This window comes from Gouania willdenowi, chromosome 19 (assembly GCF_900634775.1).
Source record: "Gouania willdenowi chromosome 19, fGouWil2.1, whole genome shotgun sequence".
NCBI lineage: Eukaryota > Metazoa > Chordata > Actinopteri > Blenniiformes > Gobiesocidae > Gouania > Gouania willdenowi.
In genome coordinates, this window is record NC_041062.1 from 5,392,361 (window position 1) to 5,417,872 (window position 25,512).

Genomic DNA, 25,512 nt, shown 5'->3' on the forward strand with positions numbered 1-25,512 from the left:
TCACCACCACTATTGGTGTAGAGCAGGGGTGTCAAACTCTATTTAGTTCAGGGGCCAAATATGGACCAGTTTGAGTTTAACTGAACCACAGATTTTTGGATGGAAAAAAAAAGAGCAAATTAAACTCTGACATGCCCTGGTTTGCACTTCCATGTATAAATGATATATAAATTATAAAGTGTGTGAGTATATCAGTCCCAGGATCTTCACTTAATGAGTTTTCTCAACAATTTGAGATTAAAAAGTACTGCCGTCATGAGCTCTGCAAATATTGTGGGTTTTTTTTTTTTTTTTTTTTTTTAGAATTTTTGTATTTGAAGGGGCTAAGATATCTACAACTGAATTAGTTATTAATTCAAAAAATGATGCATGTTTTTTTCCTATAATTTGATGTTCCAAAGCATTGATTCTTAACATGTGGGTCACTGACAGCTGGTCAAAAATAAATAAATACTTAATGTCTCTCATTTTGGACTTGTCTTATTTTGAAGGAAACTTTTATTTTGACAAGCATGGCTGGGAAATGCATGTTGCAAAGGAAAACATATAAATTTAAAAAAATATATATGTTTGAAAAATACATTTCAAAAGCTATTCTTAAAAAAAAATCTAAAAAAAAAGGGTCACGATTTAATGACTGTGGCAAAATGTGGGTCCCAGGGTGAGACCAGTAGAGAACCCCTGCTCTAAAGGACCGGATTTGGCCCCTGGGCCTCGAGTTTGACACGTGTGGTGTAGTGACCCCAATAGATAATAAAGCTCTGAGTGCAGCAAGAACACATTTTACAATTTCCTAAATCCAGCTTTTTATTGATAACATTTGGAAGCTTTTTTTAATTTCTTATTTTTGCACAATTGCCAAATAAAATGAGGTTTAAAATTCAACATGCATAGACAAATCCACAGGTGAAGACTGACAGTGACGGCATGCAAAAAAAAAAAAAAAAAGAGGTTAAAGCAGCAGCATCGTGCTCATGTTCTAAATGGTCAAAACTAAATGCTGATGCTATACACATGAACGCTCAGTATGATATAAGTCAATGGCAACTCAGAAAACCCTGGCTATCACGTCTAAATCTATAAAATGATGTTCTATTAAAGGCTAAAAGTGATGCTAAGTCATTGTACTTCATATTTTACTTTGGACAATGTGTTGACAACTGGAGGCCTGATGGATACATTTTACAGTTTCACCCGAACCTCATTAAAATAAAATGATAGAAACGAGGGCTCATGCTAAAAAGAGGTTGCAGTGAATAACATGGACGGTTCTTGTCCTGCCAGATGTTTTGTGTGTGTGGATGAATGAACTGAAAAAAGCAGCTAAAGGGCATTTGTGTGGTAGCGCTTCCACCAAACATTAATTTTTGTAAAGCCAACTCAAAAGTAACTTGCAGGAACATTTAAAATTATATCTCGGACGGAAAGCCACAACAAAAAAAAAACAAAAAACATTTGTATTTCCACTACATGAAAAAAAAATGGTGCGTCTGGTTCACCGTGTAAGCAAAGTAGTTAGTAATATAAAGTATGAAAGAGAAAAAAATAATACATTGATTATACAGCAATGTATTTTTTAGGTCATATCTAAAAATATGTTAAAGAAAATAAAATAAAACATGGATTAATTTGAAAAATATTACCAGAAAATAAGAAATAAGTATATTACAGATGGATTTATGAATGCAAGAATAATAAAAGAAAAATGTAGAAAACAAAATACAAATTTCCTACATTTATTTTTGAACGTGCATTAAGAGTTTGGGTGTCTTGCATTTTAACTGTCATACTAATAAGATGTAAAATAAAAATAATTTAAAAAAAAATCAATAATAATTGTATAATAAAAGTAATACAACATAAATAAAAAAATCAATAATAATTTTATAATAATAATAAAAATAATACTAAAAAAGGAAAAACTTAAGGACTTAAACTGAACGAATAGGTTATGGTTTATAGGAGTTGAAAAAACAATGAAAAATCTACAGTCAAAAAGCAATTTAAAAAATGTAAAGCTATTTGAAATCTGCTTTAAGCCGCAGTTTACCGACACTACATGCAGAGCTATTAGTGAGCAGGAGAAAAAAGCAGGGCAACACGGAGTTAGTCACGTTACTGCAGGTGCGCTCTTACTCTGCTTAGTGTTGCTTTTAGCAGCGACAGATATGCTCCCTAGTGGAGCTGCAGAGATGGACGACTGTGAGAGCTCAGAGTCGGGGCAGGAGCTGTTACCAGTGCTGTTCCATGCCATGCGCTTTACGTCATGCGGTGGCACTGAAACACATAACGGGGATGGTCAAACACAAACATCAGGGTGGAGACAACAGACCAGATGATGGAAAATGATGATCTAGCAAACATAACATGCCTCACATCATGCAGGAAAAACAAAAGAGGCAAAGCTGGTGTGGAATCCGTGTACCGTTCGTTCTTTGGTTATTCCGTTTTAAAACCAAATCAAAATAACAAATAAACACTGTGGTTATTTTTGTTTTATTGACTTCAAATCAAAGCAGAAATACAGAAAAATTAAAAACCAGACAAGCAGCATTTTTCTGTTTTAAAAACCAATCTTGTTCTCTTTGTGTGATGTTTGAATCTTTAAGGGAAACTAGGACGAGATGTTTTAATCTCACCACACAGAGGGGACCCACAGACGGGAGTGGAATTTGACAGATAAAAAAGAAGCAACACATAAGTCACATTACTGATGAACTGGTGAATCAAAATGTTATTAATACATAAATAAATCAAAACAAAAAAAATGGATGTTACGAAACACACAAAGTGATTAAAGGAAGCAGAGGTGGTGTTATGAATCTACTGGTGCCGATTGTTTCTTGTGATCAACTTCCGTGTGTGTTGACGGCTGCCATTAGAGGCTGGCGGTAATACAACACGCAAATAAATATTTCTACTGCTCTCAAAAAAGCTGCATGTGTTTTTGCCAAAGTGTCAAATGGTAGAAGTTCTAACATCTATTGTTCTTCACACCAGCCTCACAGTCTACAGTCAGTCACCTGTTTATTTGGATACTATTTGGACCGTAACGCCATAAAACACAACAAACCTGAGGAGCTTTTTACAAGCTAAAACATCCACAGACTGAATGAAAACAGGAGCAGGACCAGAAAACTGCTGAAATAAATCCCTAACAGTCTTATTGTGTGTGGAGACCTGGTCCAGGACCTGTGGAGAGAAACGAGGTGCAGCAGACTTCAGTCTACGCGCTACTTTCCCCGTAAATATCCAAATATCTCACAAACAGAACAAGATTTGTTTTTAAACAGAAAAATGCTGCTTATGTGTTTCATTTTTTTGTATTCCTGTTTTGGTTTTAAGTCCGTAAAACAAAATAACCACATCGTTTATTTGTTATTTTGATTTGGTTTTAAAATGCAAAAATCAAAAAACAAAAGGTACACAGATCGTGTGGGTTAATGTTGGGAGTGGAGGTGAAAAACAAACAGTCGGAGTTAATGATGGTTTCTAACAGACAGAGGAAGTGATAGTGAGTGGAAATGAGATGAGTGCAGTGCTGATTTTGATGATGTGTAATGTAGAAGTCGTTTATCTGCCTGCTCTGCTCTTCTTCCTAATGCTTGTATACATTAACGCAGACCTTTGAGGGATGAGACCCATTGTTCAGGTTAATTCATCTAATGCTTGAATGGGAAACATTGCACGTTCTCTAAGGAGTACACAATGCACACAAGAAAGGAGGAGAAAGGAAAAAAGGAGATTAGACTGGCATTTAGTGCAGGTGTGTCTGGCACGAGGATGAGGAGGACAAAAGGTCAAAGAAACGAGAGAAAGGAGAGAGTAGGGGAGGCTGGTGCCTCCAAGAGAAAGAGAAATGACAGAATAAAGTAGAGATTGGAGGAGAGAAGGAGGGAACTGAGAGGAACATCATGTTCTGAGCTGCACGTGGCTCCAGGAAAGTCAGGCAGGGTGAGCAGCAGCAAGGCCCGTCGGACCCAGCGGCCAGTCTAGGACACTCAGCTGCAAGGTAAGCAAAGCTTCCTTCAGCTGGAGCTGTCACATTAGGAGGACAAGGGGATAGATGCAATGACCACCGGAAAAACACACACACACCACTCACACACACACACAGATTTCAGGGTTCCCACAGTGGCCCCCGATAAAGAAAAAAGGCATGTGACTTTCACCCCAGTTTGGTCTGAAAGGAGGTGAATTTATTATTATAAAGCTCATGTTCTTCATACGTCAACAGTGTCCTACCCCCGAGTCTCTTTTGGCTGTTATTTGTTAAAATAAACAACGAACGAGCAAAAACTGCCAAGATGTGGAAAAACAAAAGCAGCTACAATGTCATGAGTTCATTTATTGTTTTGAAACCTACTTGCAACCCTTTTGAACCTATAAACCAAAATAAACCACACATTTCTTCATTTATTACCATGCAAAGTTTTTAAAAACATAAAAAATAAAAAATATACAAAATAAAAAAAGTTTGCCTATGTTCCTGGCTTAAAATTGTGTGTGTCGCGTATTGGTGTGTGCTGATGGTTCGGGCTTAATTTCCATTGTTATACCACGGGGTCGGACGTTGTGCGGTGAATCAGGTGACTCCCCTCAACATAAATCCTTACAACCCCCCAAAAAATCTGAGCGAGCGAAGAATTCTAGCAGAAAGATTTGTATTTGAAGCATAGTGTTGTAGTGGATAAATCTCTCACCTCACAGCAAGAAGGAATTTGGTGTTGGGGTCTTTCTGTTAGTTGTAACAACTTGAAAATGTAAAAACTCCAATCAGTCTGGATTAGTACTTAGGCTACGTTCAAACTGCAGAGAGATGCGACCCAAATCCAATTTATTTTGCCCATAAGCAACCTGTATACGATCCGTTAACGACAGTTTGAACAGCAGTTTTTTTTCTCCAATTCCGACCCAGGCAACTTTTACATGTGCTCCTAAATCTGAAACCGTCTAAAGGGCTGGGTTGCATTTATCCAACATTTATGATATTGAAATGCGATATTCGTCACAATTCCGCATCCGAGGAGGAACAGCGGGGAAAAAAAGCCAAGGTAGAAATTGGAAAGTTCTTTTGCGCATGTGGATCACATTTCGTTCCTACTCTGAAGTGGTAGGAGTAGAATTTAATGTATAATATGAATGAACACACAAAAAATAATATTTCTCCAAAAATAAGATTTAAATTGTGCATCAAAACCTGCTGTCTGAACATTGCCTAAGTTTGTTCATTTAAAAACAAGCGTAAAAACCCATCTATAATTATGTTACAGACCAAGAAATTATAAAGATAATTTTGACATTTTCACATCTTAGCAGTTTCAATACAAAGAAACCAGGGGTGTAAAAATTATAGCGAACATTTAAAATAACAAAATTTACAATTTAAAAGTTAAAATTTAAAAAAAAGTTCCATTAAAGAGCATCAATCTTAAAACCAAACTCCTAGAAAGAAAATCCCAAAATCATAAAACCAGTGGGAACCCTCGAAAGGAGGTTGGTGGGTCAGAGTGGGAGGGGCTCAAAGATGTGAGACGCCGCTGCCAGTGAATACATAAAAGCCAAGGGTGAGGGTGAGGGTGGGTGGAGTGGGTGTTGGTCCGTGCCAGGGCCGCCCGTACAGCTTGGAGTGGCCGTGGGGTAAACTTACTGGCAGGTGAACCTTGAGGTGAGGGCAGAAGTGGGGGCATCTCTTCTGTGGCGCTGCTCAAACTCAGCGCCGTGCTGTCCGCTAGAACACACACACACGAACACACAGAACGCAGCCAGACGCGCAATAAAAACACACCACAGACGCACAGTCAAGAGGGTGAGGGACACGTGTTGCATACGAGCACAACTGCCCGTCAACTACTGAAACACACGTTACTAAAGGGTGGACAGAGAGAGTGACAGAGCGGCTAAAACAGGGAAAAAAAAAGGAATAAATCTTTGAGTACCTTTCATACCTTTCATTTCCTCCTCGTCGTTGGTGGCGTTGCTCTCCGTTGAGCCCTGAGAGACGGAGCGGACACACTCAAAGTCACTCAGACACTCGACTAAAGCCAGATTCAGGAAATAAATGTGAAGAAACATATCTCACCTTGACTCCATCGGGAGGGTTGTGCACCACTGTGCTCTGAGACTCCTGTGACACATAGAAGGAGAGTCAGCACTGAATATACAGGTTCTCCTACAGTGCCTCCCAATCGGGTCTAAACTCGGCCCATTTCTGTAAAGCTGCGTTGACATGGTCCAGTAACATCCTTATTCCACTTAAATTTAATATTAAAATGCAACATGAATCAAAATTTAAAAAATCTAATAAAAATCAACAAAAATAATACATTATATACATTAATAAGTTCAATGACTAAAACTAAATGTAATTTAATAGAATGAAATCTAAGAAAATAATAAATATAACAAAAGAACATCAGTGATTCCTTTACAAAAAAAAAAAATTGCTCAAAAATTTTAATTTTAGTTTATCCCATAGTAATTCATTTACGTTGAAATGAAAAGATAAAAAATAAATAGAACAAAAACTTTTTGCAAACAACAAGAGACCTGGAATGACTTGTTTTCACAAACTGGTGCCAGTTGAAATAATCATTTTAAGCCCATTATTTAAAGCACTTATCGCTAGTCTTTGAATAGTTTTTCAATTTAAAAATTGAATATCACATCAAAATAATTAATTCCACAAACTAGTCTTTTCTAGTTAACCAAGTCTGCTTTAGAGACCATGGACCAGTTGGGAAGCACTATTGGGACACACAACACAATAACATGGGATTTAAAGCATGCCAATAAAATGTCACAAAACAGCAAAATGGGAAGAATGAGTGTTGGTTTCAGTGTTGATGGCATCAAACGTTAGTTAGGGTTAAGAAAAGGGCATAAAATATGTTAAGGTAATATGATGGGAGGATTAAAGGCAAACGGACAGGGTCATCACATGACAAGACCAAAAATGACTGATTCATGATTCACGAATGAACAGCTCTACGTGTAGCCACTTGGTCTTTTACTGCTACAATCGAGGCCATGCTCCAATAAAACATAAAAAGGTGCACACGTGCAGCCAGGGACTGAAAATAAAGTCCAAATCTGGAGCGTGTGTCCACCTTTAGGAGAGGAGAGGTGGTAAAAAGGTGGGACTTGTGGAGGGGGGATGGATGTTACACAGCAACACTTTCTTTATGGAGATGAATGACAAGCAGCGACTTTAAGCTACTATTCAACTACTGGACAGGATGGGGGGGGGTGGGGGGTGTTAGGAGGCGGTACTGACACTGCGGCGGCCTACTGTACCATCTGGGCGTTGGTCGCCATGTTGGTGTCTTTCAGGGCATTGATGGCGCTCACTATACTGTTCTTACTGTTGTTGGTAGAAGGCTGGGACGAGAACGCAAAGTGAACACAAATGTTACAAACATACACATTATAGTCGCCTTTTTTTCTGGGGGAGGGGCGGGGCTAATAATGGTTGCCGCTCCCAGGCTGTTGAGAGAGCTAACAGGGTAAATGGGGGTCTGAGTGCTACAAAAAGGCCTATAGATCATCCTTTTTACTGCCTCACTAACTCTCTATGCCACTGCCACTTAAACACAGAGTGAGCCTCGGGGCGGGAAAAAAGAGCGGGAGAAGAAGAAGGAGGAGAGAGATGCTCAATAACAGCAGAGGCTGATGGGGACTGCTGAGCAGCAGGGGGATACAAAACCAGCAGAGGAAGAGCAGCACAGTAAATTTGTGTTAAAGTATAAAAAGATTCAGGGTTAGTTTAAATTAGAACTGGAAGAAGCTTCTCTCTGTAAAACATTAGGTTCATAGGAAAAAGATTAACAATAATGCAAAGGAGGAAAATGAGCTCCATAACCTTTTAAAAAAGTTGTTTGGTTCCGGACTCACAGAAACCAAAGCGACAGATTTAAATGAACGATTGTTCAAAGCGCACTGAAAACCAGTTGATGTTTACGTTACAAGTGGCCCCAGAAGTAGAGGTGTCTGCAAGTGTTTCAAACCAGAAGACTTGTTTAGATTTAGAGTCGACGCTGAAAATGTTCACGTGCACTTTTGTTCATGTGAATAAACCACCTGGACAATATCATACACTTATAATAGCTGCTTATTTGGGGCTACAGCCTGACACAGGCATTGACTAAGGCAGTGGTTCCCAAACCTTTTCATTTTAGAGCACTTCAAACTTTTCTGAAGAGCTCTAAACTGTCCTGGTGGATGGCTGCGTTGACTGTGAACTTTTTTCAGATGCGCGTAAATTTTGCATATTATTTGGAAATCAAGGTTCCAGAGTGGAGAGGCTCAGAATCCACATTGCTTGAGGTCTAGTGTGAAAGTTCTGCAGTATGTGATGATTTGGGCTGCCATGTCATTTGCTGGTGTTGGTCCACTGTGTTTTCTGAAGTCCACAGTCAACGCAGCCATCTACCAGGAAATTTTAGAGCACTTCATGCTTCCTTCTGCTGACAAGTTTAATGTAGATGCTGATTTTATTTTCCAGCAGGACATGGCACCTGCCCACACTGCCAAAAATACCAAAAGTTGGTTCAATGACCATGGTGTTACTGTGCTTGATTGGCCAGCAAACTGGCCTGACCCCCATAGAGAATTTATGGGGTATCGTCAAGAGGAAGATGAGAGACACCAGACCCAACAAAGCAGAGGACCTAAAGGTTGCTATCAAAGCAACCTGGGCTTCCATTACAGCCTGAGCAGTGCCACAGGTTGATCGCCTCCATGCCACGCCGCATTGATGCAGTAATTCATGCAAAAGGAGGCCCAACCAAGTTCTGACTGCATATAAATGAACATACTTTTCAGAAGCCTTACATTTTTGTTTAAAATATTTTTTTTTTTTAAATGATCTTATGTAATATTCTAATTTTCCAAGACACTGAATTTCAGGTTTTCATTATCTGTAAGCCATTCATAAAACTTTCAAAAATGAAAGGCTTGAAATGTTTCACTATGTGTCATGAGCCTATATCATATATATGGGTTTGACTTTCTGAAATGAGTGACTATAAATTTCAAACTTTTTCATGATATTCTAATTTTTTGTAAATGTAGAATTGGATAATAACAGATATTGTCAAAAAAGCTAATATCAAACATCCCTAATCGAATGCATGAAAGGAGCCACAATGAAGCCATCAACACCCCTCAGTCCTTATATTGTCGTGGCAAAATAATGTCTGTTAAATGTATTCAGAATTTTGATACATTTCACACTTGCAGCCTTAGAGAGAACTTATTTAAAGGTGAGGGACCATTGGTTGGAAATACAAAGAAAATTAGAGAAGCAAAAGTCAACAGAAGGTTAAACAGGAAGTCTGCTAACAGGAAGTCAACAAGATGGTAAGATAAAAGAGGCTGAGAGGTAACAACATGACCTTACCTTAGCAGAATCCGACTTCTTATTGAGTAAACTTTTGCATGCTGTAAAAAAGACAGAAGGAGAAACCACTGGGTTTACTGTTGTCAAATATTTGTTCCACTGTATTACAATCTAGAGCTTTACCTCACCTCTGTACTATTGTGTTAACAAAAATGCTAGCTTTAACATCCATTTAATGGATAGCTTTGGAACCCTTGGGGTTACTGGTTGCAACACTCTGCAAAAGCCATTCATATCATAATCCACTCATTGCCATCTGGGGATAAAGGGGAAACCTGAGAGTAAAGTAAACTTCCTCGATCCATTTCCTGTCCGGGAGACCCCAGCAGATCTAGAGAGAGTGATGGTGAGACTCTAACTGCCGCCAGCGCTGCCGGTGATGAGCTTGGTTAATGCAAATCATTGATTTCCTTTAAAGGCTCCAGTCACTGTTCCTCTCAGGCTAAATCTCTCAACTAATTCTGCTTTATTTGCTGTTTTTCACTCCTTACCGACACACACAGAGGGTTCAAGAAATCTCGTCTTGCGTTTCTTACCTTCCAATAAGAAATGGGAGATGGACACATTGCAGAGAAAGGGGTAGTGTTGTTGAAGAGGGCTTAGTATTTCAATACGTGACAGTGGAGATAAGGGAAAGAGCTGCAAATGATATCAAGTAACACCTCATGCTTCTAGATCTCAGCAGCTTCATATGCAGTTTCTATCTTGGCCTGGCCATGCAGCATCAAAAGTGGGGGAAAATGCATTACAAATAAGAGGAAGTTTTCATTCAACAACCAGGAAAATGAGCACTCATTACTTAAAGAGGGCAAAAATCTATTCGTCATTCAGCTACATCTACCAAACATCTGGGTGTGAGACCGCCACATTCACATGCTTTTCAATTACAGCCTCAAACCTCCTCCTTTAAACATTTAAGTGTTTAAAAGAGGGTCAAAGTGACCCAGAGAAGGTGGGCACCAAACCAGCTCAGTGATCAATGAGAGTGTAACAAATGAGGCCGTGTTCACACTTGGGGAGCGCTTTAGTTGGATGCAACAATTTGGAGAAAAAGTAAAGACTGTAGGTTCAGCTTTAGATCCCTTTGGTTCGCCTGATAACAGTCACTGTGGGAGACTAACGGAGTGCACCGTCTGCATCCAGACTTGTGCATGTGCTGATATTGTGATGACCTTAGAAAGATATAGAACTAAGTCTTCTTGTGTTGCTAAAAACATCAAATGTTCAGGAACTGTATTAATGATACTGCACACAAAAGTTTGAATGTTAGCCATCCTAATTATACTGTACACAAGATTGATGTGGAACATTTCCAATACTTAGAACTGGCACGGCATATTGTGATTCTATACTGTATATTTGGTTCTATTAGTGTAGCTCTAAATGGAACATCACCTTCCAGCAGCCAATAAAGTCTCATCAGTTAATGGACCGTTTAATAAAACTATGGTTTTCTTTTTGCCACTAATTCACCAATAAAAAGACATGCTAAGCCACCGACTCCATTATGGCCACCTGCACGTTCCCCTTGAGGAAAACAGGAACAAAACCCAACTGATGCTCAGAGGTGAAATAACAGCGTTACTGTAATTGCGTTGCTTTTATGGGTATTTTTCTCGTATATTTCTAAATCAGTACTTTTGCGTCTACTAAAGTACATATTAAAAGAAGTAATTCATTACTTTTTTACGCCCAACCAATACTGAGTAAATCATTATTTTTTTGTGGTTACATTTTTTTTTTACCTTTCATAGATTTTTTTTTATTTTTATTTACGTTTCATTCATTTCAGTTGTGTCATTTCTGATCAACGCCCAGCCATTTTCCTGGGTTCAGGTTGGGTTTTCTATCCATTATGTTGTTACCCACATGACACATTTGGCAACCATTTTAGAGTTCATAAATTTTACTATACTTAGAGCCTGATTGGTGTTATTTTAATAAATAATTGCCGTGGCTCAGGTGGTAGTGGGTCGTCTTCTGATTGAGAGGTTGGGGGTTCGATCCCAGTACCTGACTATGCGTCGAAGTGTCCTTGGTCAAGACACTAAACCCTAAGTTGCTCCCAGTGGTCGACGAGCGCCTTGCATGGCAGTCCTGTCCCACTGGTGTGTGAATGTGAGAATGATTGGGTGAATGAGCTGATATGTAAAGCCCTTTGAGACTGCTTCAGTGTGGGGATAAAGCACTATATAAATCAGGTCCATTTACCATTGTACTTGAGTACAATTTCAATCAACAGGACTTCTACTTGAGTAGGATATAGCAGTACTATTTACACCTCTACTGATGCCATACCTATGTAGAGGCTTATAGAGCCATGCCAGTACTACGTAGTGGAAACAATCCATCATATCTTCCAACCAAACCCGCTAAGTGTGAACACCATTAGCCAACACCTGAAGGTGGATTGAACCGCACAGGAGGCCCACATGCAAAAGGCAGCAATGCAAGAGCCTTTCTATGTACAGGAATATTCGAAATATACAATTTATTTCATTAAAAGGAAAATACAATAAGCAAACTACCAAGCTTTGCATCAGTCATATTCTACAATGAAGCACAGGGAAGCAGTTTTTGTAAAACGCGGTTTTCAAGTGATTAGTGACATCAGAGGGACAAATGTCTCAAAAAGCCCTGGATGCTTTAAAAAAAGGACAGAGATGAAGATTTCAATCTGTAGTAGTGATGATGTCACATATTGGTAGAAACTTACAAACTCGATCCAGTCTCAGCGAAGAAGCCCGCATTCAGAGAGCTTTAGCTGACAGTCAAACCACCACAAACATCCTGAATATCAGCGCACCAGTCATACACACGTCCCTATAGGTTACTCCACTTACATCTGACCTATGCCCTACTACCTACATACAGGCCCTAATGAAATATGTACACACTGTAGAGCAAAGCAGCTTCTCTGGTCTGGAAAAAGTGACAGAGAATCAGATCAGCTCTACATGCTTTCTAATCTTCTTAATCCATGGAGCCACCATCGGAATCGTCGACCTTCCCTCCCCATCCCAGGCCAGCAGGAGGAAGGTGAAGCCTTGCTTTAGTATTTATAAACCACCCAAAAAAGGGTACGTTTAAAAGTACTAAACTAGGCATCCAAAAGGGGAAGGAGACAAATTATATTTTACATTTAATATAAAGAAAGATTGAAAGTTGATCTGACACCCCCCCCTGGACTCCATCACCCCTGCTGTTCTCCATCCCACCCACACCTAGGTCTGACGATGGCAGCACGCCAACCCAACTCTTGCCAGCCCCCTGCAGTGTCAGTTCCCGCCCCCAGGATACAGGCCCCTCCTCAGCCCCGCCCCCAGCCTGCCCCGTGCTCATCAGAACACAGGAGCATGAGGGGTCAGTATGGAGCTCACTTAAAGTAACAAGTTTGATTTTGAAGAATGAAATGCACGTGATGCTGTCGCCATCAGAATGAGGATGAAGGACGAGTGCAGAAGTGGTCAGGGATAGAAAATGAACTTAACTGCTATAAAAATGTGATGTGTATGTTCATGAGTGAGAAGAGGACGTGTCATGTTTTAGTATCTCTTAAGATTTATGAAAATAACTTTTTCATCTCCGCAAGAATCTGTGCATGTAAAAACACACCGAATGCTAATGTAATTGTTTCATTAGATAAGCTAATATAGTAAAGTAAAAGTTTAATGTATGTCAATGTTTGTAAAATACCACTGGTCCTTGGTATTTTGTTTTAGTCAATGGTTGTGTTCAAAATCAAAAACTAACATACTACTCATACTAAGTGTGACGTCAAAATGAGTATGTAGTGCATTCACATTAGATAGTATGAAAAGATTAAGTATGCGAGAAATACCCGGATGTATACTATATTGGGACGTTTTTTTAAGTATACACACACACTAGGGCACACTAGTAATACTCAATTGCCCCATGATGCATTGCGAGCGGAATGTAAAATGTTTCTGGGACTGGCTTCAAGCTAAAAATCAAACATCTCCTTTTCATAACAAAAGCATTTCTTTTTCTATTCCATTAGTGTTTTAACGCTTTTGTAAATAGGGCTCTTGTTTAGAAGTTTGTTTTGTCATTGGCACAATGGGGTTTCTGAAAATTTCCAAATGTGTTTTCTACTAGTTTTTTGGATCAAATGAGCACATGTTGATATTCTACTTGGTCACTTTTGCGCTTAAAATGTTTTCAGAACTTTTAATGGTGGAGAATCAATAGATTTATTACTATTTACTATTTAGTCTCAGTGTGCTTCAGGTTCTTGTCCTAGGTTCGAAATGCATCTTGGGAAACTTGGAAGTATACTGGGAATGCTCATCATCCTAATCATACTTATAGCATACAGTAGACATTATATACTCATTGAGGTCGTAGTGTATAGTACGGCGGAAACCATTTTGAACACAGCCAAAGTCTGCCATTACGCCAAATTTTCAACCTCAATGAACACAATTGAAATTGTTATACTAAGTGTAACACAAAACAATGTTTTTATTTTGCTGTTTAAAGAGTTTTGTGCGTGTGTGTGTGTGTAGCTGATGAAGATACTGGCAGAGGTTGCATGCAATCATTTGGGATGGTCATGGGGGCCAACCCTGCACTATGAACCAGAGAGGGCGGCCATGTGTGTGGAGAGGAAGTGGATGGGCGTGTCTCTGGGACGTACCTTCCTGAGCCAGTGAGGCTGTGGAGGAGGCGGCAGCAGCAGAGTTGGTATGCTGCCGGCCCACTATTGGACAGAAATGCTACAGTTGGGAGGGGCTATACAAATAAGGTTGGTCTATCTCACACTTTTTTACTGCCGTAGACCCAGGGAGCCACAGGGAGAGCTGGCTACAGCCCAGCTACGCTGATAGAAATGAACCGAAGCAAAGATGTGCACCCCCTGAGGATTCCTGGGCCCAGGGTAGAAATCATTAGCCATCGACTGACCAATTACTTAAAGGCTGAGAACAAGGCTTGAGGAAAACAAGTCACTCTCAGCAGGCTGAGATTAAAGAGAAAACACAGAATCTTAACAGTCAGCTGCTTTTATAGGACCACACTAGCTGCCCCCACCCAAAAAATATTGAAAATGCAATAAAACTCTAAACTTCTTTCTCTCAATCACGCAAATTCTCCACAGGCAGCACAAAGAGACACATCCATACAAACACAGAAACACACACACACAGGGAAAGATACATTAGCATGGACAAGGACATAACTGGCACCAACATAGAAAATAGTCACATACTGTCCTGCTAATGTTCATCAAGATCAAAGGCACTAAAGACAATTTATCAGTATTTGAAAAAGCTCTACTGTGTTTATCTGCTCACTATGTTTATGCAATCTCCTGCACATGTACGTCTGCATACTCTGTCTGTGTGTGTGTGTGTGTGTTTGTGTGTTTGCGTGTGCGTGGGGTGAGGAGACTCTATCCACTCTTCTTTGCGGTCTCCCTTGGCATGTGCTGTGTAGGAGGCTGAAGGCGAAGGGCACACCCACCTGAGAAGTTTCTGGACACCAGCATGGTGGTGAGAATGGCTCCCTGAGGAAGGAAAGGCATCATGAGAGAGAGAAGAGGAATGGTTAACATTTTTCTCCTCTTTTATAAAAAAGAATCTTTGTTCTGCACAGTTTCGTAGGAATATTTCTCATAGGACGACAATATTGCATTGTTAACTGTTATCGGTTATCATCAATATATTCACAACAGGTCGATACGATGAGCTTACAGTCAACTACGTCTCTTTACCAGACTTTGGCAACAAAACTGTTTAATGCAAATAATTTACAGACTACTGGATTTGAATGCTAATGATTTCAGTTTATTTGGCTGGAATGCAAAATACAATGACTAAAGGTGGCAGGAAAAAACTCGACTCTGTAGCTAATGGCACTGCCATCCTTAGGTTTCAATATATAGTCATAAAAGAAAGAAAAAAGACACTCCATTATTTAAGGAACGAATGTATTATAATATGTAGTGCTTTAAAGCAGGATTCACCCTTTGAGTGAGCTGCGAGTCCGACAGTACAAATCAGAGGTGTAGCAAACATCCAAGGGCGATGTGGTTACCTTAAGTTTTCGACGAGCGTTGAACTTGCGAAGACATTCAACAGTTTCCTGTCTGTGCATCATGGAGGCCACTGTAGAGCGGTGCTGCATAAGGACAAAGAGAGAAACTCTTACAGAATATTTAAGACTCTTACATAATGGTGAAGGTGTTATTAAATATTCATTAAGACATTTTTCCAGATGAGCTTTAGGTGAGCAGATACTTACGCAGACCCATGGGTGTTTGAGGGCCTGCTCGGCGGTGATTCTCTTTGCTGGGTTAATGGTCAACATCTGATTGATCAAGTTCTTTGCCTCTGGAGTCACTGTGTCCCACTCAGGGGAGGGAAACTGAAGAAATAAAGGAACATGTATATAAATAAAGGCAATAAGTGGAAACAACAGGTTTTGGAAGAATTGTGGATATCTGGTTAATTTCAGCAGAAATTCTATAAAATGAGTTAATTTATCATGCAAGGTGCATTATATGTGATTTAATAAGGCTAAGTGAATCCATGTTTAAGTTCTAGGGTCTTTAAATCATCTTTACGAAGACTGAATCTTCTACAGGCTGCAAAGGAACTTGAAAATCCAGCCAGAGAGAAAAGAGGATTGCCCCTCTCCCACTCTCGTACACACACACACACACACACACACACACACACACACACACACACACACACACACACACACACACACACACACACACACACACACACACACACACACACACACACACACACACACACACACACACACACACACACACACACACACACACACACACACACACACACACACACACACACACACACACACACACAATCCCTCTGCAATGCGTCAGGGAGGCCCTGACAGGATCAATAGCTTTGGACCAGATTTCAATTGGGCACTATTAAACATTCAAAAGTGCTTAGCAAACCCTCTGCACTGCACCCGTTACCAACCCAGAGCTGAGCAAACATACATCATAGGCTCCAGCTTTGATTTGCTGATAGAGTTTGTGTTGATCCTCATCCCAGAAAGGAGGATATCCCACTAACAAGATATAGAGAATAACACCTGGAAGAAAGAAAGCAAAGGAAAAAAACACATTAAATCCATATATTGACGTGCTTAACATTCAACAGCAATTCAAACTAAGAAAAGTTTGCAGTTATCTTGCTATAGTCTGACAATGAGATTCCATTGTAACTCCTTTATTGAGTTTCTTATGTGAAGCTCAACAGTTAATGCCTTATTAAAATGACTCATTTTGACAAGTTTTATCTTTAAATTATGCTGAATTTTGCCTTTTTTAAAAACATGGTGCCAGGTTTATTTCGATTCAAGTTGAGGAGAAAGAACATCACAAGAAGACAGAAACTGCCATGATGTTAAACTCACCACAAGCCCATATGTCCACAGGCTTGCCGTAGGGGTCCTTCCTCAGGACCTCAGGGGAGAGATAACCAGGAGTGCCTGCAAACCCTGCACAACAGAAAAGTCATGAGACAAAAGGAAAGGGTGTGAAGTTTTGTTGGGTCATGAATGCAATGTAGGGTCAGATTATGATGGAGAGTGAAGTAAACGCCTTTTAATCATCATCTCGTTTACACTTCAATCGGCCAAATGGTAGCGGCTAGGCCATGAGCCCAGAGACCATAACATACTGTAAGCATGAAGTGGAATATAGTAGTTGGCCTCTAAGGCAATGAAGTGATGATGCCTTGTGATCCCTGCATTCAAATATTGCAGATAGGATTACTAAACACACGTTGGGTTAATGTATAATTAACAACTGCAATTAATATGAAACACTATTACATTTACTATTGAAATTATTAAAAACAACTAAACTAAAGCGGCTTTATTTGAAAATGAATTTATTTTTTATTATATATACTTAAAAAATTAATGGAGTATTTCTGACTTGATCAACTTAAAAATAACCACAACGATAAGAAGTTGTAAACATTTGCTTGTGAGAATAAGAAAAAGAAAAATCTTTTAACTGGTTCATAAAAGACTAAAATAAAATGTGGTAACGCATACATAAAGGCTGACATTGCACTGTCAATAATTTGACATGTGTTATTGATGACAAGTGTTATTAACATGAATAAGGTGTCATGACGTCATTAAATGTCATTCGTTACCCTAACCACGAACCCTACCTAACACCACTAGATCCCTCCACCTAAGCAAAAAAAATGCCAACATAGCTCCAAAGGTGTTATAGTTTAGAGAAAAGTGTCATAATTTAGCGACCACAACAGCTTAATGACACCTTAATCATGCTAATGACAGATGACAACTTTAAAGTAAAGTGTTACCTAAAATTCTTTACCCTAATATCTCCCTTAACTATTCATTTTCATTTGTTTCTTCTTTTTTGTGTTTAAACTTAACTACTGACAGGGATGAAGGAGGATATGTGGCAGACTTTAGACGACAAACAGACATGAGACTACAAACTGATTAAAACAAGTCTTGGTTGACTGAATTAGTTGTGAAGTGAAGCCAATTCCTGTGTGGTAATGAAAAGCTGGGCCATGGCGACATGGAATGCTCTTCCAAGACAAATTATTCCAGAAAATAACTAGTTTAGATTTTAAAAATTACTGAAAGAAAATGTATTAGCAAAACAGCTCTAGGTGCCTAATGATGTATAATCAAAGCTACTGAATACAACTAATTAGGGTAAGTTTGATCTATAAATGTATATGTATATTGATAAATAAGTGTAAATGTAGATTGTTAAATAACCAAACCATGTGTTGGAGGAATTGTTAATTGGAATTAGGTCCAACTGTATGAATGTTGATTATGTTTTATAAATTGTTGTAGTTATTGTTTGTATGCTTTGTTGTGTGATGTGTTATATTTAATTGTGTACTGTACTAATAAGACGATTGTATTGGGTGTGGCCAATCTCTAGCCAAAGCTAATGGCGATCCAAAAAAAGAAAGAAACAGTGGAGCAGTATCCAGAAGGCTTACATTCTCAGTAGAAAGCTTAAAAAAAATTCTTGTTTGGACGAAAGAAATATGAAATTGTACTACTACAAAAAATAAGCGGCTTGGATCCAATCCTAAGAAAAATATTGAGAATTCAGTAGAAATACACTTTTTTATTCAAGAGAGAAACCCTGAATTATCCAACATTAAACACGCAGGCTGGGGAACATTGAAACAATGGCCACGTAGGTTTGATTTCAGTGCATTTCTGTGTTTTCTTACCAAACCATGCCTGCTGGTCTCCCTGCACTTCAATAGCAAGGCCAAAGTCTGCCAGCTTCACTGCGGCTCCCTTCATCTTACTGGCCAACAACAGGTTTTCAGGCTAAAAGAGAAACATGCAAACACACGGTGAGGCAGAATCTAGGACCAGACACCGGAGCTCAATCTCAGAAATATTCATCTGTGATGTATTTGACACAGCTCGTGAGGGGGTGGAGTAAAGGTGTGAGAAACCAACGGAGAAGGTGGAGAGAAGAAGAGTAGTTGAGAATCTCCAACACACCTTATATGGGCATGAGTTTGTAGCCATAGAAACCACTCGGGAGTCATTTAGGCAGCACTGCAGACTGCATGCTAAATGGAAAGTGTACTTAGCAAGAGGCGGCGTGTGTGGCAGCGCTCTAAATGGCCGTTGTTTAGGCAGTAGGACATAAAGGGCCGCAGTAAAAAGCCCACTCAGGATAAAAGGCCAACAAATCAGACAGGCAGCGCTTGAAGTAACTGCGTTTTTCTCTAACACAGCAAGAGCACACGCACGCGCGAGTACACAAAAGCTGCCCACGCATGAGCCGGGCATCCTTTTGCTGCACACACTGCACTCCAGTATAATACGCCTTTAAAAAAAAAATCATTCTCCCAATCAGCATTATGATTAAACCACATTGCATAGTAATTAAAGGTGATTAATTAAAAACGCTGGCTTTACTAAAGCTTATCAGCATTTTTTTGGACCTCTCAGTGCCCACCCACAATGCTCCATGGGTGGAGTGTGATGTCACACGGGTTGTCGTGGCAACCCATGATGTTCATCTAATGTTTCCACCTCCTCCCTTGTCGTACCAGAGCCCCTTCACAATATTATGAAGTGTGTGCATTGGTGCTGTGTGCGGTCCTTATGCTTTCCTCGCCATAGGTGAGAGACGCGCTCGCTCGTCCTCGTGACCATGACTCACCATCCATCTCTGAGCTGCTCACCATGGCCACGTATACATACATGCATGCATGTGCACGTGCACATAAGTACGCTGGTCAAGGACAGTGATGCTGACAGCAGATAGAGGTATACAAAGAAACGGAGGGGGAGGAGCAATATAGCAGGGATGGAAGCAAAAACTGCAGAGACGACGAAGAGAGAAAGAAAAAAAAGATAGAGTAACTAAGAGCCATCTGTGTGTTGCCATGGTCACGAACAGAGGTGTGTGTGTGTGTGTGTGTGTGTGTGTGTGTGTGAGTACGTCTCTCTGTGTGTGTGGTTGTCAGGGTAACGTGCAGCCACTCACCTTGAGGTCTCTGTGCACAATATCATGCTGGTGGATATGATTGACACTCTCCAAGATCTGACTAATGCAATGACTAAGGAGAGAGAGAGAGAGAGAGAGAGAGAGAGAGAGAGAGAGAGGAGAGAGAGAGAGAGAGAGAGAGAGAGAGGACAAACGAAGAGAAAACGTGTCAGCAGCCGTCACAAAAAGCATCACACGGACTGCACGTCATCCGTCTGCTCGCACGTTTCACTGGTGCTGGTTCTGCCCTGATGTTGTCACCATTTTTAAAAAGGGAGACAAGACATTGCTGTTGTTAACACACTGCAATCATGTATTACACAACAATGACAATTTTCAAGTATTAAAATAATAGCACTCATATTATTGTGCATGACAAGACTACATCTTACAGTTGGAGCACTGGATTGTGTCTCTACTTTTGATAACTGAAGTTTGAATCCAGGTTAAATTTGAACATTCACTTAGAGCTAGCTTAGGTTTTCTACATTTACTTCTATTGCGTATTATAAACATCCTGTTCATTTAAACTGAAATGTTGGTTGGACATTATTCAAATAAAATGTGAATATATTTTCTATTAAATGTTTACATGTTTGTTTATGTCCATAATTAATTTATAGACGATTCTCTTACAAGTAATATCAGGAATTTATGAAACCTCACCTGCACTGTCGAGTATTCAGGTATTTATTTATCTGGGGACCAGACATTTCAGTTGAAACCATGGTTGGCCCAATCCGAGCACTTTTAAAATCGTATTTCACATATAAATATTGCATTTATCCATCGTTGAATCACACATATGTATTGCGGGATTACACGTGAATTAGCGGGATCTCCTGAGTCCTTACTGCCCTCGGCTTGCTGCAACAGATGAGCAGGAAACAGAGGCGGTGAGGATTGCTGGACTGCAGGTTAGGCTGAAGTCACGCAGTGGAGCAGTTTCGGTGCAGATACACATCCAGTGGATATCCAGGGTCACACCCCGCAAATGTTTGGCGCTCATGAGGAAAATACCATCTCATCACATCGTTTATCCTTTACATCAGTGAACTTATAACAATTCATCACTGTTGTCATGCTGTGGCTGTGTGCTCTCTGACCGATATTTACGTTAACAGTCCCCTTACTGACAGCTAACAATAAAAAGACATCCTGCACGTACTAAAGTTTAAACAATCAATATAAAGCAATAGTTGTAGGAAGCCTTACACCCCGCAGTCAATAAATCTCCAACCCCAAAACAAATTCAATAATTAGGGTGTTAATTCAGCTGCCACTAACACCATTGCTATTCTGTTTCCTTCTACAAAAGCTGCTGTGTCAAAGGTGGAGCCAAGCTGGAGAAAACATGGTATTGTCATTTTGCAAGTCCGTATTAAAGCGTGTGCTTTTCAAATGCCAACCCAGAGAGGAGGGACAAATAAAGACCCCCGCTAATCCAATTGTGGCTGGAATTCATAAGCTGCACAACACAGTATTTGGCGAGAGAGAAAAAAATGTTAGTCTAAACATATTTGCTTAACACACACGCATATTTGGAAAATAGTATCAAACAGATTATTAAATATTTAATAGTTTTTTATGTTTGATAGCTATCCTTTAAAACTTCAACGGTCGCGCCCTTTTACTGCCACATGGTGTAGCCAACAGCTGACCAGCAGCCAGTGACAGCTTAAAGGGGTCCCTGATGTTTTGTACAGTTAACAGTCCTGTGGAAAAAAAACTTCTGCACTTGTCTGCGGCTGACTTTTCACCATCAGCTTCAAGTGCGTAAGTAGGACTTTCACTCGCGGCCCTCCAAGCAGAAAAGCAACGGAAAACAAAAGCCGTGACCTCTTTATATGCAATGGTCAAGTCATTTATTTATTAATTTTTGAATTAAAATTTGTGCAACCTACGAAGAGAACAGCCTGACGATGCTCTGGTTGGTGGATGCTGCACAAATGGGGCAAATATCTTACCAGTCAATATTGACAGTTGGCTGCATATTTGTCTTTTAGAATCTTGCAGTAAAGATTTAAATACTCTATTTAAATAATAAATCAGTTCCACAGATACTACACACTATATTACATTATAAAAAGGAGCAGAAGAAGATAACATGGTTGCGCGAGTGTTCATTCCTGCCCTCAAGCATCTATTTGGTGTCCCTCCTCTCATTACCGTGCAGTAAGTTTTTCCACCTCCGATATGATACCAATATTGCAGGCTTGAGAAGTGGTCAACACAGATATCGATTAGATATGATAACTGACAAATTATACACTTTAATTACATATTTTGTCATGTGGAATGTTAGAAATCAAGCAATATTAACTCAAACAGAACAATAATCAGCAACAGTAGGTATTATTAACTGAAGGGTTACATAATTTTTAACCTTAAACATTAGAATATTCTACAATTATTATTATTATTTTCAAGTTAGAAGAGAAAAAAACACAAAAAAAACAAAACAAATGTTTAACTTTCAAAAAACCCTAGTAGTTTAATTTAAATATCACCTTTAGCATATTCTATAGTTGAATCGAATAAAAACATAAATAAGAAGACCCTAAAATATAATCTCAATAAATCAAAAATAATTAAATTATGTGTTGGAGTGCTTGTAATTACAGATTTTACTGTAGATGCAGGCCGATATAATCCAATTTTTTGCTTATATTTGTCCCAATGTCACTATCAATATTGGAGCAGACACCCTTACCCTGCATTGTGAATAAAAAGAAACAATAATCAATTCAATAGTCAATTGACAGCCTAAAAACAAAAAACAGTTATTTTTAGTAATCCAGCTAAAAATCAAGATATTCCTAGTCTGATGAAAGAGTTGATATTAAAATGGAATAATGTATTTTAGCTGTGATGTTTCAGTATTAAGAGTACACCGAGTGATGTGTTGGAAAGGAGGCGAGTGCATTAATGCACCTGTCAACATGGGATGCATTTTCTGACAAGAATACAAATAAACCAATTATACACTTCACAAAGAACAGGCACGTCAACGCTCATAAACGGAGAGAATAAAACATTAAAACACACAAGGATTAGCAGGTGCTCTGGGATAGTTTGCAGCGATGTGTGTCCCGTTTACGCTGGTGTTTACCTGGCGTCGGCCTCGCTGTAGTACTCCCTGGCTACAATGTCTTCGAAAAGCTCTCCTCCTGTCACGCTGAGAGGAAGAGAGAAGAACCAAGGAAGACAGGCGGAGAAGAGAGAAGCTGTTAGCATACACAAACAGAACACAGTCACATGCATGAGGAAAATGTCACTGCGTGTGTGTGCGTGTGTGTGTGTATGTGTGTGTGTGTGTGTGTGTGTGTGTGCACGCGCGTTTACTCACAGGTCAAAGACTAGGTAATGAAAGCCTTCCTCTGAAATGCTGTCATGCAGTCTCACTGCAAGAGAAAAGGTGACAGAATGTGAAACAGTGTTACTCCGACAGCAGTAGCTGCTGCACTGTTGTGAACTGCAAAATTAAATGGTTTTAAAAGAAAAGACCAACATGGAAAAGAGTCCCCGGATTTCCCTTTCTTAAAAAAAAAAATAGTTAATCCATCAGTGGCCAGTCAAAAACATGACTTTATGGTTAATGGCCCATTTAACAATGGTTTAAATTAGTCATTATCATACAAATAACACGCTTGTCAAACTCAAAGCTCGGGCCGAATCCAGCCCTTTAGAGAAGTGGTTCCCAAAATTTTTTGGCTCATGTACCCCCCTTTCTCTTACTTTTGAATTCAAGTACCCCCCTCATGTCTGACTACATAATTTTGGTAAAAATTCTGAAACAGTATTTAGTGCCTCCTGAATAGATTTATTCCGTTGTCGTTTGTCTGCTCTTTTTATTATTCAGTATATTTTCACTTATTTTGTGTGTTTTTGTTGTTGTTTTTGTGTGGTCTTGGTCTTATGCAACTTATTCTATCTCAGTATGTGTGTTTTTGGTGTCGTTTGGCTGTTTCTTATGTTGTATTGTATGTTTCTCTGCCATTTTTAAGTATTTGGTAATGATCTTGTGTATTTTTCTCTCATTTAGTTCGTCTTTGTCGTTTTGTGCGTTGCTGGTAATGTGAAGTATTTTTGGTGCCATTTTGTGTATTTTGTTGTTGTCTGTTCTTTATTATTCAGTATTTTTTTCTCTTATTTTGTGTTTTTGTGAGTTGATTTGATTTGGTATGATTAGAATTTTTAACTAAAAATAAAATCCCATATTTTTAATGCTTTCATTTGTTAATTTTCCTCTCTCTCTCTGTAGTGCCAATGCGTACCCCTAAGGGTACACGTACCTCCATTTGAGAAACACTGCTTTAGAGCATCAAATTCGGCCCGCTTGAGAAAGTAAAAAAGGATTGACAAAACATACAACATTTTGCAAATGTAAAAACTAATTCAGTTGCAGATATCTCACCCTCTTCAAATAAAAAAAAAATTAAAAAAAAGAACTTGCAAGGATACATCAAAGCAATCAGTAGATGCCTCTGTGGAAGACTGACAGTTGGCAGTCAAAACATGTCAGGAGATTAAAGTAAATGTCAAAGTAAATTTCCTGGAAAAAAAAGTTGTCTGAATAAATTAAAGCATAACATATTATGTTAAAAAAAGAAGTCAAAATTAACTTGTTGGGAAAATAAACGGTGATGAGAATTTTACCTCCTTGGCGGAGGTAATAGTGACCTTTAAAACCTAAATTAAATCATTTATGCATACAGTATGACTGTTTTTGTTGGTCATTTACTGCATAGCAAGTCAAAATGTGATTATTTGACAGTTTCTTACGTGTAAATAAAGTTATATTTACTGTGTATATGTTGACGGTATAGTCATGAGCACACATTGCCACAGTAATGAGGGTATGTGGTCTAAAAAAAAGAAGAGGAAAAAAAAACAGTGTTCGCTCCATGAAAGGAAAGCAGAATGATGCAGCAGTACGAAGGCGGCGCTGTTCCAGGACGAGCCTGAGATGCAGCGTAGGTTTAACATCAGCAGTGAAACACTAATCATTATGTGAAGTGAATATCAGCCGAACAATGAAGTAGGTTGACCCTGCAGCTAAAAAAAAAAAAAACAAGAGCGATTGCCCTTTCCTTCTCCTCCCATCCTTTTCCTCCATCTGTCCCTTAGTCCTATCGCTCTCGTCTCTCCATCTGTGCCTCTTCGTGCCCTCTTTTGTCTAAAGTTTGTAATATCGGTGATGCCCGAGAATGCCAAAAAAAAAAAAAAAAAAAAAAAAAAACAGGAGAAAAGGCAAGAAAATCTAGAGAACAGGGATGAGAGCAGGAAAAAAGTAGGCAAGGGGCAAATGAGCGCCTGGAGGGCTGATGGGAAACTAGGACAAGAAGGACGAGGCAGAAAGTGCAGCGAGGGAGGCGTTATTGATTTTGTCATTCCTCTTATTTGCACTCCTTAACCAGACATCTCCACTAATGTCATCTTTATTCTTTCATCACAACATTAATGCTAACTTTAATTAAAAATAAAAATAACAAAGTCTGAATTTAAAACTGGATAAACAGAGACTGGGCCTTAAATCATTAGGAGACAAGAGGAATCTGCATGATAGCCT

At 39.2% G+C, this 25,512-nt stretch overlaps 1 protein-coding gene across 17 annotated transcripts in view; it reads right to left on the bottom strand.

Annotated features, from left to right (window-relative positions):
* The window catches only part of LOC114481354 (calcium/calmodulin-dependent protein kinase type II subunit gamma-like), a 55,296-nt gene that overhangs the window by 7,943 nt on the left and 21,841 nt on the right, over positions 1 to 25,512 (bottom strand). Inside the window, exons 4-19 of one of the 17 annotated variants that reach the window (XM_028476108.1) lie at positions 23,290 to 23,344; positions 23,053 to 23,118; positions 19,941 to 20,013; positions 18,661 to 18,763; positions 16,826 to 16,909; positions 16,407 to 16,501; positions 15,668 to 15,790; positions 15,461 to 15,544; positions 14,888 to 14,930; positions 14,064 to 14,126; positions 9,401 to 9,441; positions 7,297 to 7,380; positions 6,083 to 6,127; positions 5,949 to 5,994; positions 5,651 to 5,731; positions 2,137 to 2,277 (exon numbers count right to left, since the gene is read on the bottom strand). In XM_028476108.1, coding sequence (XP_028331909.1) covers positions 2,137 to 2,277; positions 5,651 to 5,731; positions 5,949 to 5,994; positions 6,083 to 6,127; positions 7,297 to 7,380; positions 9,401 to 9,441; positions 14,064 to 14,126; positions 14,888 to 14,930; positions 15,461 to 15,544; positions 15,668 to 15,790; positions 16,407 to 16,501; positions 16,826 to 16,909; positions 18,661 to 18,763; positions 19,941 to 20,013; positions 23,053 to 23,118; positions 23,290 to 23,344 — 1,227 coding nt within the window. Of the gene's footprint in view, positions 1 to 2,136; positions 2,278 to 5,650; positions 5,732 to 5,939; positions 5,995 to 6,082; positions 6,128 to 7,296; positions 7,381 to 9,400; positions 9,442 to 14,063; positions 14,127 to 14,887; positions 14,931 to 15,460; positions 15,545 to 15,667; positions 15,791 to 16,406; positions 16,502 to 16,825; positions 16,910 to 18,660; positions 18,764 to 19,940; positions 20,014 to 23,052; positions 23,119 to 23,289; positions 23,345 to 25,512 lie in introns of all 17 variants that reach the window. The other 16 variants (XM_028476107.1, XM_028476109.1, XM_028476112.1 and 13 more) reach the window with 16 other exon arrangements.